Source organism: Eschrichtius robustus, chromosome 5, assembly GCF_028021215.1.
Source record: "Eschrichtius robustus isolate mEscRob2 chromosome 5, mEscRob2.pri, whole genome shotgun sequence".
Taxonomy (NCBI): Eukaryota; Metazoa; Chordata; class Mammalia; order Artiodactyla; family Eschrichtiidae; genus Eschrichtius; species Eschrichtius robustus.
Genome location: NC_090828.1, coordinates 30,514,883 through 30,528,749, shown reverse-complemented (window position 1 = coordinate 30,528,749; position 13,867 = coordinate 30,514,883). Strand labels below are relative to the sequence as shown.

At 46.8% G+C, this 13,867-nt stretch overlaps 1 protein-coding gene across 4 annotated transcripts in view; it reads left to right on the top strand.

Annotated features, from left to right (window-relative positions):
- NRP2 (neuropilin 2) overlaps positions 1–13,867 on the top strand; it is a 115,039-nt gene that overhangs the window by 73,611 nt on the left and 27,561 nt on the right. For 2 of the 4 annotated variants that reach the window (XM_068544610.1, XM_068544612.1), the window contains exons 13-15: positions 7,050–7,312; positions 8,877–8,973; positions 10,122–10,142. In XM_068544610.1, the coding sequence (XP_068400711.1) occupies positions 7,050–7,312; positions 8,877–8,973; positions 10,122–10,142 (381 nt within the window). Of the gene's footprint in view, positions 1–7,049; positions 7,313–8,876; positions 8,974–10,121; positions 10,158–13,867 lie in introns of all 4 variants that reach the window. The other 2 variants (XM_068544609.1, XM_068544611.1) reach the window with 1 other exon arrangement.

Below are 13,867 nucleotides of genomic sequence, written 5' to 3'. Positions count from 1 at the left end.
AGAGGAAATGATTAGGGAGATGTGCCTTCTCCGTGATCCCTTGGTGGGAGTGTTCAGTGCCTGGCATTTTTTGTCACTGTCATTGTACCTCAGTGAGTAACATAGTAAAGTAAGCAAGTAACATACTGTTAGACAGTATAGGAACTATTTCATTCAATCAAAAAGAGTAAATACTAAGTAATAGCAATAATAGTAATAATTGTTTTATTATTATTGTTGTTGTTGTTGTTGTTGTTATTATCTTCAGGAATGAGACAAGACTAGAGATAAAGGGTATGTTCCAGGTCAGCTTCAGAATCCTCAAGTGTGTGGTCACCCTAAATGTGTGTTCTTTCATATATTTGTTGACCTAATGAAGTATGACTACAATATTACTTCATTTCAGTAACTTCAAATCATGGAAGTGACATAAAGAAAACAGGCAAAGGCTATTCGGAATAGTATGCCTTTATAAAAGGACAGAGCTTTGGCTACCTAGCATTTATATGCTTACTGGATTGAGAGACCAGAACCTTTACTCTGGGTTCAAAAACAAGTGAGAGTAAGTCAAGAATACAATGTTCTGAAATATTCAAATTTTACAAATGGCGGCTCTTCCATCAGATGTAAGCGGTAGGCCTGTTGACTTCTCGTAGGGCTGTTTTGATGCAGATTGGGTCACTGAATAAACCCCATGAGAGTGGAGGACCAGAACTGTGGTTCACTATGGGACATACACACAAGAGGATTAAATGTGGGTGGGTATGGTCAGTAGACAGTCACAAAGCAATCAGTGAAAATGACTGATGAGTCAACTTGTTTACAATGGGCTTGATTTTGGGCGGTGAGTTAGCAGGGACTCTGTGAATTAAGAAGCAACTCTCTAAACTCAAAAGACCTTCCTCATAGGTGGGACCGATGGCAGCAAACAATCCAAACAGGGGACTGGCATCAGCTTGAACTGCCTTCAGAAAGAGGTTGCTGTGGCGTGTCTGGGGCACAGCCACTACAAATATGGAGATGGGAACTTCTCAGGCTTAGAGCAGGCTAGATAATTAAAGACCAGGAAGAGCTGGGCTAAAAGAAAGCCATATTTAAGGAATAACTTCAACTGGAAAAGGAAAGCATAGAGGCCCTTCTTTAAGGAACGTAGGAAGGCAGACATCTCTGACTTTGTAGAAAAGACAGCAGTAGAGAGGAGAAGCTCTTCCTTTTATTCTGAAAGTCATGATTGGTTGAGTGTGTAAGATTGATAATGAAGGGGCAGAGTAATAACAAGACTGAGTCGATTGCAAACCTTCATGAAAGCTGACATACCAAAAAAGCAGCTCAAGATAGACTCCTGCAAAGCCCAGGCCTGAAACCTCAAATGTCCACAAGATGGTCAATTGTAAACCTTGAGAACATCCTGCCGAGTTCATCCAAAGTCAATGTTTCCCTTAGCCAGTTGTTAATTTGAGGACCTTAGCAGAGATCGTCTGACCTTGGGAGGCCAGCTGAGGGGCTGACTCATGTCTTAAGCATGACCTATACAAAGAGACTCCATCTCCTGCAGCACTAAATATTCTTTCAGATGGTTGTTCTAGTAGGAGGGCAAGATGCTAGCCAGGAGATGCGTGTGTTGGACAGATGGTGTGTTTGGCTTTGCGATAGCCTGGAGGATCAGACTGGTGATTTCTTTCAGGGTTTGGTAAGGTGTCGGCACCACTGATTCCATTGCTGTTGGGCCAGAAGTGGTCACGTGATCAGCTGAAGCCAGATGTGGTCGTAAATCGCCAGGTGAAATGTCAGGAGACCCTTTCTAGAGACAGCAGCAGGTTAAGACGCTGAATGACCTTGTCCTCTGCACTTCCTCTCTGCCCCTTTGAACTCCTGTTGTTCATTCCCATGTGATTGTTTTCCCTGCGTCATGGGCAACAACAGATGTTTCGAGTCAAGAACCTAGCAAAATGCCTCCCAAACATGTCAGGTCTGGGGGGAGAGGGATTGTATCTCTGGAACATTTTTTCTTCATTCTCTTTCTGCTGCTAAATGTATCTCCTCTGCATCGTTTCCCGTTGGAAGCTATCCATTGCCGACATCACTGCCATCGGCTACAAAAACAAGAAGACAGCCTCCAGCAGGTAGAGCTGATTCTTAGCTGGCCAATTGTCATGTTTGGGGACCTCTTAACAATCCAAAGGGCTTTTCCCCTGAAGTCTAAGTAAATCAATAAAGTAGCCCACCCATGCCAGGCCAACCCTTTGCTCTATCAAGTCACCAACAGCCACTGTCTGTTAAAACTTCCTCTGTGATTGGCAGTGGTAGGCCATAAATTAGAATGTTCTAGAAGAACAAACTCCACTGATAGCACATGTGCTTCGCTCACAGCACATATATGGGTGCCATGACTTCAAAGAACTGAAGCACTTAGCTTGGCAAAGGGTCAACGTTGAGACCTGCCACAACCAAAGCCCTGGAAAGCGGACATTTAAAGAGGCAAGCGTTGTGTTTCCTGAGGAAGTGAAGACCAGGGTCTTAATTCTTCACGAGTGAAAATGTTTCTAAGTCAGAGGACAGAAATTGGCTGCACTCCATCGGGAATAGAAGGAGGACAGGGGTCTAAATGACAGCAGGAAAACTTAAAACTGAATTTAAGAAGTTTCTGACAGTTAGGACTGTGACCCAGAAAACACGTTGCCAGCATGGCCTATGGCAGCTCCTCCTCTGGAGAATTTAAAGCGAAGGGTGGACCGCTCTTCTGGAGATGTTTTCAGCGTGGTTCCTCTGGGCAGCAGGGCTGGCCCCATCTAAATGGTTTTTTGAGGTCCCACTCTCATTCCAGAATCATGTATTATTTTATTGCATCTACTGTAGATTCACCCAAAAGCATGTGGTAAACAGTGTCTGATGTACAACTTGAGGCTGGCTGGTTTCTGGGGTTAGGAGGGATCTGGGAACCATCTTATTCCAGAGAACATCTTTACTGTCCTTGAGCCAAATCTTACTTCCTTTGAGTCTTGGATTGGTCCTCCCAGGTTATTGGTGCTCTTTGGGCCCTTTTTCTTTCTAAAAGGAACAAAAAGGCCAGCACAGGAGGCAGTGGGTTTAGTGATGGCAGTGGAAATGAAGATCAGAGCATTTATGGAGCGTCTACTGTGTCCCTGTTCGTATGCAAAGCACCTTACAAGGCTCTTTCCATTTCCTCCTCCTCGCGACTCTATGCAGTATTGCTGTTATTATATCCATTTCACAGATGGGAAGACTGAGGCTTTAAAAGACTAGCGAACATTAGGATTCCAGCCCAGATGAGAGGCGAGTTCCTGGCGATTTTACTCAGTCCAATCAGGGCTCAGATCCTACTTCCATCACTCTCTAGCAGTGGTCTGGGACACATGACTTCAATTCTCTGAGCCTCTGTTTCCTTTTTGGTAAGAATGGAGAACATAATACTTAATTCACAGGGAAGATTACGGAAGGCAACCAAGCCGCCAGTGTGATATATCTGGCACACAGAGGTGCTCAGGTCACAACAATTCTCTTGCCCCTACTCTTCCTCTCCCCATCTCTGGGCTTTTCCTGGCCGAAGCCATTCCTTCATGATGTCCTGCTTCTAATCAGTCCTCTCTCAGTGACAGGCAGGGACGTTTTGCAGCTCAGCGTCCCTCTGACTGATGTCTACTGCTAATTCCTTAAATTTACATATCATCTTTCTTCCCTCGAGCTCATAGCACTTAACAGACAAGTGGGGCACAAATGATTTCACTAAGTGAAATTCAGAGGCCTGCTTGTCTTGAGATTCTGCAAACTAGTGGATTAGCTCAGATGTCAGCACTGAATTATGATCCTTTAGCTGCTCGTGCTTAGCATGCCACCAGCATTAACTCCCTGGTCTTCCAGTGGTCCTTTAAATCATGCACAGTCATTACCATCTTACTGTGAGAGAGAGAGAAGAGAGGAGAGGAAAGGGAGGGAGAGAAAGCTCAGGTCCCCGGGAGAGACAGTCTGTGAAACCTTTGGCCTCATCGTGCCTGAAGTTTTAGCAACGGGATGGGTAAATAAAACAGACCGGATACAATCCAGCCAGCCCGGCTCTTTACACCTCCACACACATCTTACTTACTAAATTCTAACCATTATGCTATGATTCCCCTGCTGCTTGAGAATGTAAATTCACACAAGTGACAGTATTTCTGCCAAGCAATTTTCAGGCAGCCAGTGGGTCTTATTTGTGAAACTGTGAAGGAAGACGGCTGAATAATAAGTCTCTGAAATCTGGTTTCCTTTATATACAAGTGGAAACAGTAAAGGCTTGGAGATGACTGGAGCATGGGAGCATTTGGGGGGTTCTCACTGGTAGCTCAGTGGGCTGGTTGCTTCCACAGGTCACCCTGTTTTTGGATCTGCCTATTGATTGTAGGTATATTCACTTTGCGAAAGCTATTGTACCGTTTTCTTTATACATACTCATATTCAGTATAAATGTTTCTTATTAAAAAGCAGAGCATCTCAAAACAAAATCACCTCACCTTTGAAAAAGGCTGTTGGCTCAGTAGAATGGGAGGGAACTGTGAGGAGATTATATGAACCTGAGGGATTACCAGAGGCCAGATGATTCCCCCTCTGTTCTTGTTTCCAATAGACAGCCTCACAGCATTCTTTATCCATGTGTTTGTCATTCATTCATTCATGGGAACAAAACTTTCCTGAGTGATGGCATATATTTGTCACTATCTAGGGGCAGGGAGAAGAAGCATTATTAACCCTTCTGTGTGTGAGGCCAGGACCTTACATCTAACCAGGGCAATAGGAAAGACACACACCAAACAGTTAAATTACAGTACAAGGCAGTGGGTGTTTACCCGCTGAAACGCATGAAAAATGGCCTCCAGTCTTTTTTAAAACAAGGTAAAATCAGTGGTGTGGTCAGTAGATGCTCGAGTTGTTGAGAGAAGAGAGGAATTAATGTTGAAATGTGCCAGAATGGTTAGGAGAAGAACTAGCAAAAGGGGTGGGATGGGGGTCGGGGAGCAGAGAATTACAGGTAAATGGAGAGAAGGCAGCAGCACTCAGCAGAGAAGCCAGTTTGCCTTGAATAGCATGTGATTGATCACACGGACTTGGGACAAGGTATTGGGGTCACAGCTGAAGTGAAGGGCCTACTGCATGAATGTGGGGAAACCTGAAGTCAAGTCCAGCTCTGCTACTCACTAGCCTCTCTCCCTTGGAAAGTCACTTGAACCTTTCTGAGCCTCAGTTTCTGCATCTTGTGCAAAATAAGATTAGTAAGACCTAGCTCACAAGCATATAGCAATGATTAAATTATGAATGCATATCAACATGCTTTGGAACCTCTAAAGCATTATGCAAATATGACTTATAATTATTACCATTAATAGTGGCAGTAATGAGATCTGATAGGAGAAGCATAGGTTCAGAAGTTCTTTGCGTGTCTGCTTGTGGCACCAGTGTCTCCTCCCTCAGCAGATCACCATCATTAAAATTCTCTGCTCCAGACAGCTGCCTACTTATCTGTGCTGACTTTGGCCTTGAAGAGGTCCCGTGTTGTGGGATATTAGACCAATGTGGTTCTGGATGGTTAAGGAGTCCCAAACTGGAATCCCAACTATGCATCCTAAGCTGGTCTAATTTGACTTCAGGGGACGGTAGCTTCTAGAGCAATAACCCTGGAGAATCTAACCAGAAGGGACTTAAGGGAGACAGGGAGGAGGGAGAGACGTGGCCAGGAGGAGGAGAGGAAAGAGCTGTTGCTGGGCCACTGATGAGTGTCACAGGCTCCGCTCTCACTAGAAAGATGATGTCAGCGGGAATAACAGCAAACCGGTGGTCCAGGAGTACCCCGTTGATTCAGGGCTCTGGCGTGCCCGCCTGTCCTTCCCTGACAAGCCCAGGGTGTTCACAGTCCCTGCTGAGTAAGAAAGCTCTGTGCCCACATCTCAGATTAACATGATCCTGAGGTGTCTGATGTGCTGGGTATGTGGTGCAAAAGTGCCGCCGCCATCTTGCAGAAGTGTTCAGCATAAGATGTTTCAGGGCCCAAAGGAGGCCGTGAGATTTTCTCCTCAGATGCCATCCTGTTCTCTGTGCAAGTGGCCGGAATGCTCCTGCACGAGCTGGATTTGCTGGTGCGGGTCCCCAGACCTGTGTCTGCAAGGCATGGGGTCTGCCAGCAGGAATGGGAACTCGGCCTCCCACACAGTACCTGATGTATCTGAAAGCTAATCGGCCAAAAGACACGCTCTTCAAACATTTGGATGGGTGAAACCTTCATTTCCCAATATGTGTATGTTCTCTGCTAAACACTTAGCCTCTGTTAGTGATGATGACAGCACTTGTTTTCATTGGGGCTGTGTTTGCCTGGATCTCTAAGGAAGGCCAAGTTCAGGCCTCCCCAGGCTGGTCAGGGAAGGGATTGGGATCTCAGGCCCCCTGAATCACCCCTGTGCTGCCACCATTCCCTGTTCTGCTTGAACAGGGATGTGAGTCTTCCGAGTTGCAGTTACTAGAGCCCAGGCACCATCCAGTAGCACCATCGGAGACAGAAGCTTTTAAATGTCTTCCATTTGGACAGTGCCCAGCCAAGAGGATAAAGGCTTGAATCATAAACTACCTGGCCAGAAACATCCTCTGGTCTAGCAGCCATTTCACCCCTTTATTATCCAGTTCATTAGAGTGCACTGGCCTTTTGGGTAAGCCGATGATGAGTAAAACGTGGGTCTGGCCTCTCGGAATCTAGCGGGGAAAGACAAGTACAAATACAACCAGCCGAGACCTACGGCCAGCGGCGCCGGGTGCCATATGTAAAAGGCACAAAAGAAGTGATGCAGGGAAATAGGCAGGAGGGACCTTCTTGACGTAAAGACTCAAGAAAGGGCTTCAAGAGGATGCAGCATTTGAGTCCGGGCTCCAGAGCCCTAAGAAAGGGACACAGGGCCTGGAGAACTAGTTCATAAATAAACAAAAGACACCCAAACTCTGCCCCAGCTTCCCCCCGGAGGGACCACAGCTGCCAACTGGTGTCTTTCCCAAGCATTTACCTGGAACCTCTGTTTGGGTTTGTCTCCCCCTAGATGACAGGAATTTCTTGCGGCTGCAGAGTGATGGCGGGAGAGAGGGCCAGTACGCGCGGCTCATCAGCCCCCCCGTCCACCTGCCGCGGAGCCCCGTGTGCATGGAGTTCCAGTACCAAGCCACGGGAGGCCGCGGGGTGGCGCTGCAGGTGGTGCGCGAAGCCAGCCAGGAGAGCAAGCTCCTCTGGGTCATCCGCGAGGACCAGGGCGGCGAGTGGAAACACGGGCGGATCATCTTGCCCAGCTATGACATGGAGTACCAGGTGGGGTGGCGACGGGAGACCGTTGCGGAGATCCGAGGGAATCGTTGTGATCTGTGTTTCAATATTTCAAAGGGCCGTGCCCGTTCATCTTTAGGGAACGCGGTTAAGCGCCGCTGTTTTCATTGTGTTTCTCACGTTGCCATGGCAACTAAATGACACTCTTATTTGTTATTCAGAATGTGCCTATCTCTACACCCAGACTTGGTTCTTTGTTCCTCCTATTGCCTTTTATATTGCTGAAATCTTCTCCAACAAATGTTTCTTCTCTTCCATTTTATTTTAGATTGCTATCAGGTAGGCTGGCAAAGGGACGCAGAAGCCAGGGAAATAAACACAAACAAACCCTCCACACACAAGGGAAGAAGCCTGTGGAGCCCCCTCAGACTCCGAGGAGGAGAGGGAAACAGCCTCCCACCCCTGTCCCAGCAAGTGTGAACACGGGAAGGGGAGGGTCGCTGTTGGTGCTCAGTGGCCAGCAGACCAGAGAGACTCCTAAGTGAGTGGTATCTCTCCCAGCAGCTCCAGGAGTTGAGTTCTATTATCTCTGCCCCACAGAGCAAGAGCCCGAGGCACAGATGGGTATGCACAGCTGGGGCTGGAACTTGGGTAGGAGTAGGCATACTGTGGAAGAGGTGACTGAGAACCAGCCACAGCATTAACCTGGTCTTCCCCAGACAAGAAGCAGCAACAGATGGCTGGTGAGGCAGCCAACTGCGCGCTCAGCTTGCCAGAGGACATGTGCTCATTTGCAGAGAGAACCTGGGGAGGGCGAGAATGAGGGCGGAACGGAGACCACAGAGCAGAGGGGCTCCTGTGAGCAGCCTGCAGTCACTCTCGAGCTTGTTAGGCAGCCTGAGTCCCTCCCCACCCCCCACCTGCCTTCCCACTTATAAACCTCAGAGCATGGTGTTGCCAGTACCTGTTGGCATTTTTGTCTCGCCCACTAAACGGTGAGATTTCCTGGTCAGAGGGTCTTGTCTTATTAGGCTTTGTAACTGTCGTGGTGCCTGGCACGTAGTAGGTGCTCAGTAAACTAGTGCTGAAGGAAAATCACTTCCCTTCTCTTTGTAATAATGGAGCCATATGACAGTGTCACCCCCAAGGCGACACAAACCTGTATACTACATTTCTCACCTTACCCCCACCTGCTCGTGTCCTCTGAGTTTCCAAATACCTGGATTGGGCATTTGAAAGATTTATGAGAAAAAATACCAAAAATGGCTAGGGAAATTTCAATTCTCCATGAAACGTGCTCTGATTGTGGCCCTTGTAGTCAATACATTCTGGTTACTGGACAACAATATCCATCACTTTGTTATATACGTATTTTTTAATCACCTCAAATATGCATTTGATTTGAACCAACTCTTTTTAAATTAAGATTTCAAGCACCATAGCCATGTGGTCAACAGATGTGTACCAGGTGCAGTAAGCGCACGCACATGCACACACACACACACACACACATACATTTTAAGCTGCAGTTAACAGAAAATTGGAAATCTTTGCACTGTTTGGACGAGGAAGCTCAGTTAACCATGGCTCTTTTTCTTCCGGCTTCTAGATTGTGTTCGAGGGAGTTATAGGAAAAGGACGTTCGGGAGAAATTGCCATTGATGACATTCGGATAAGCACCGATGTCCCGCTGGAGAACTGTATGGGTACGTGAATATCTGTCTCTTTGTGGCTCTTCCAAGGGCTGGGATGTACAAGAAGAGACAGCACATCGTTTTCAAACACAGCTCTTACCCAGTGGGTGGGGCAGCTCCAGTCTGTGCGGGAGGCGAGGGGTGAGTGCAGTTATAGCTTGGGCTGCATTCAGGACGGGAGAGGGGTGAGATGAGGTGAAGTCTTATATCCCCGTTCCCATTCAGAAATAGACACGCACTAAGTATATGAAGATTCAGGGTGCCAAGACCCCATCATCACGCTCCAGCTTTTAGCAAAGAAAATGCTAGAGGACGAGAGCAACTGTCAGTCAGAATTACATGATGGAAAGGTTTGATGGATTTAATGGAAGCCTTCACTGGTGAGCAAAAAATAGTACATATGTTATATCAGAGTGATAACACAATTACCCAAGTAGCTCTTTTACATGAATGAATTGCAGGGCAAGCTATGGCATGTGAAGTAAGAGTTTAGATTTTGCTTGGAGGCTAATATCTCTAATGCCCAAGATGCCAAAGTTGTAAGATTAAACGTTGCATGCCAGGTGACCAGCATAGGAAGGACACTGTCACCTTGGACAGAAGTGCTGAGGAGCCAGCCCACCTGAGATGCACACATTTTACCTAGTTCACCCCACGGGCCCATCAGAGCCATGGACATTCCCCAAAGCAAGAGGAAATCCTGAGAAGCTACGAGACCTACTTTCAGTCTGCAGAGTAATTATAATAACTCACCAAGTGCTTTTCTTGGCACATGGGTCCCAGGTGTGTGTGTGCCTGATGATGTCAGAGCACCTGGGACCACCCTAGTCTCTTCAGGCAATTCTCGGGGCCCCAGGCATCTAAAAGTAATCCAGGCTCTGAGAAAGTAATCAGTGGTAAGTGACTGATTACAATGCTTCAGGGACCCATTACTCTATAAAGGACTTTTTGTTCCAAAGCAACTTTGAGAATCTTTTCCCCACCTACCCGGCCCCCATGATGATGATGTGTTAGACATGGTCTAGAGCATGTGGAGGACATGGGATACTTTCCGTGGGATAGTATAAAAAAGCTTGATGAAATTCATCTTCATCATACCCTTTTGTTCACCCTATTTCTTCCCCTTATCTAACTCAAATTTTTTTCTGTTTTTTTTCCAGAACCCATCTCAGCTTTTGCAGGTGAGAATTTTAAAGGTAAAAAAAGTTCTTTTTAAATTTCTGCATGCCTTTTCCTTCCCCCCATGTGATATGAATTTGGTGGAGGCAATAGGCCTCCAAATTTGACAAAGCTCACAAGAGAAAATAGATGCCACACCTTCTCACCGCTAGATGGCGCCAACAACACCTGTAGATGCAGGGAAAGGGGGGTTGAGATCCTCGCTGTCTCTTCTTTAATTAAAATTTAGAAACCTGTAATAGAGACAAATAGGTTACAGATAAACCTTTCAGCCTTGCACTGTCCAACGGAGAGCCATGAGGCTGAAAATGCATGAGTGGTGAGAAAGGAGAGGCTGTGGGGAGACTGAACAACAAAAAAAAGTCAGTAGTAAATTAAAAGTGAAATGAGGTGGCAATGATTTATTTTCGCCTGAAGATGGTTTCTTTCCAGTCACAGGGTACCAAGGCAGCGGTCTCAATTAACCCTCAGTGAGGTACACTGGTGGGCAGTTTTGTGAGGGAAGAAAGTTAGGGGAAACACACAAGGAATGATAATCCAAAGGGGGGAAAGTTGCAAAACTCAGGAGCTGGTGTCTGATTAAGGGAAGAAGGAGGCCCATTCGGTGCTTGGAGTTGGAGCACTTGAAATACAAGACGACAGAACAGAAAAGGGCATTTTATCCCTAATAAGGTAAATAGAGAGCAGGGCAAAGAAAGAGGAATGTGGGATGCTTGCCTTATCCAGGGAGGGAAGAAAGACCTCCAAACTTGGGGATGCTAATATCTGTGCTGTTTACTGCAGTGGATTTCACATTTCACCCTCTTTGCAGTCCTCTTGGTTGGCACCGCTAACATTTCCACCCGGGTTCCAATGCTAAGCATTTAGAAGCCACTCTATAAATGCTTTACTTGAGTTGGCTGGGGGGGGAAAGCACACTCAGAGACACTCACCCTCACTTAAGGACGGACCCTGTTTTATGCAAACCGTTGTGAGGGTTTCGGTGCCCTGTTTGTATTGGCTGGCCTTAACCCCACAGGTGACAGCATTTCAGAGGTAAGGGAAGTCATTTTTGTGTCTGAAGTCTAGACTCATTATCTTCAGTCTCAGTAATCTGTCCAGCTCCTGGCTGGAGAGAGATGACTTCCTGGGTTGCCACCTAGATGTGCTCTCTGACTCCAAATCATCTCACCCAGTTTGCCACTCCTCAGCCCTGAGACAGTAGCTGAGGAGGAGGACAGCAGCACGGGGAATGGCAGACCTACCTACGTAGAATACCTTTTCTTTCTTTTTCACCTTTCCTTGCCTCCATCCCCACTCTCCCCGCTGCACATTTTAAAGTATTAAGAATATTCATGTGCATTTGTTGGTGCTCCTTGGGTGTGAGATTTATGTTAATGTGAATCTAAAAGTATTGGAAGGAAAGCTGAGATCAAAACTGAACGGCTTGGAGTACAGTTGAATTCAAGTTCTAACTTTCGGGACCCAAGGTAACGTTGACACTCGGGCAGTGAAACTTGCTTATGTTGTTTCACGTGACTTTGACTGATTGTTGAGACTCAAAGCTCCCAGGAAAGGCTGGTTACAGACTTACAGCCCCTGCTGCAGACACTGTGCTGCGTGAGCACACATGTCTGGGTCCATGAATGACACGTACGGTGGCTAAGCACTTTGCTTCTGTAAGAGAATAAACAAACCAGGGCACATGTGCTGTCCCGGAGGCTGTGTTTACCATGAGCGTCACAGACCCGTCATGTTCTCTTGTAAAAAATATATATATAAATACAACAGCCTCAGAGCCGCAGTGCTCATTTAGCCCAAATAAACACAGGGCTTAGGGACTCGAAGGTAAGAATTTCCAGTGCACTCCCGATGGGCTGCTTTGGGGGTTAAGCAAAGGCAGCCCACGAGTGGCATGGATTGGCCCACGGCTGTTGTCTTGAGAAATAAGGAGCATCTTTGGAAGGAGGAAACCAAGCTGTGGGGAGCAGAGACTTGGCTAAGGAGTCAATAGCAGGATAGGAGTTGAGACTGGACAGTTTCAATTACATCGGCAAGTTTTACATGGAACTCTGACTTGGTAGCCAGATGAACCCAGGGCCAGGGAGGCTTCTGTTGGGCTGAGGCCCCTCTGACCTCAGCAGGCACCTCTGGATTTTGACTTGAGCGAAGCCTTCCATTTGGGAGAGGAAAGAGGACCCTTCGCTCTATCTAACCTACTCACCTCTCCTGGTCAGGGCAGCAGTAGCCCTCTCTTGCTGGGGGTGTGGATGCCTTGGGGATCCTGATGCCAGGCTTTCACTCAAAAAGAGAAACAGAGAAATCAGGTTTGGGGCAAGCAGGCTATGGAAAGTTGATGGTGAAACAATATTAACAACAGGCATATATATTGTTAGTATGATTTTTGAATTGGGGTTGTTTTTCTTTTCCATTATATATTAACCACGAGACAGAAGCAATCTTATGCTTTAGGAGAGATCTATGTGTACTAGGTAAATCTTGAAGGAAATGCAACAAAAGTGGCCTCTGGACCGGGGCTTATTAGATAGTCTTGATCTTTTATATTTTGAAGTGTCTTTCATTTTCTGCCTCTTACTCATTTCTTGCCATAGAACATTCCCTTTTAATTCAAATCGCCTTGTGTCTTCTGCTCGGGGTGTATACTTTGATTGCATACCGGGGTATGAGTCAGTAGTGAGGAGAAACAAGCCACGGAGAAAAAGAGAGCCATGTAGAGAAGGGACAAGGAGGAGAGAGTGAATAAGCTGTGTTGTCATGTGATGTTTAAAGAGACTTTTTTGCTGTTGTTCTAAACAATGTAGCCTGGGTGTGCTTTTCTTTTTTCTTTCTTTCTTTTCTTTTTAAAAAGCACTGGCTATAGACAAAGTGCCGTCATGTATCTTGTTCTAGAATTTGAGCTTTTACAAATGAAAAACTGTGTGTAAGGGTCGGGGGATGGGGGAAAACCGAAAAGGGGTGTAATTAAGGTGATGGATTATTTTTTCTTAACCAACACTTTCTTCTTTCAATAAAAGTAAAAAGAGCAATGAGGAAGCCAGTAAAAACACATAAAGCCCATAATCAGAGTTCTGTAGTTGTTAACCAGCCGGTTATTTTTAGCAGGTCGCAGTGGAAGCAAGAGTTCTTATTCATGTTAGAGGCTGTGGGCTTTGAACAAAGCGGGAGCAAAGAGACAGAGTCTGGTACCCTACCCGTCAGAGACCCATGGAAATCCCGGGCACGGGTTGAGGGGGGGAGGTAGTGAGAGTGAAGGATTCAGAAGTGCTGCGTCTACCACTGATGGACGCTAAAAGGAACATCAGTAGCTCCTGTTCAAGACTGTGATCGTGGGTTTTATGCCTCAGACCAGCTCTGAGGGCCATCGGGCCCATCTCTTGGGTCTCACCTTGTGCAGTCCTTGGCAGTTTTCAACCAGGTAAAACCAGGAGAAAGTGGACAGCACAGGCTATCTCCTGGGCATAGAGGGGGCCCATTTTGGGCTAATGACAGAGCTGGCTGGGGTTTGACCCTATGCATCAGGTTTTCGGTTCTGTTTATTTGGTACCAACTGGCCCATCTCCGCCGTTTCCCGCCCCCATCTCTCTGTCCCCACCCTCATCCTCGGTCGATCTACCAGTCGGCTGCCTCCCGAGGCTTTGTCCCCCAGTGTGATGACCCACAACCCAGGGCACAGGACGTGGGGTTGGCCTCAAATTCCCTCTTTCTTTGGCGTCCCTCCCTCCCACGG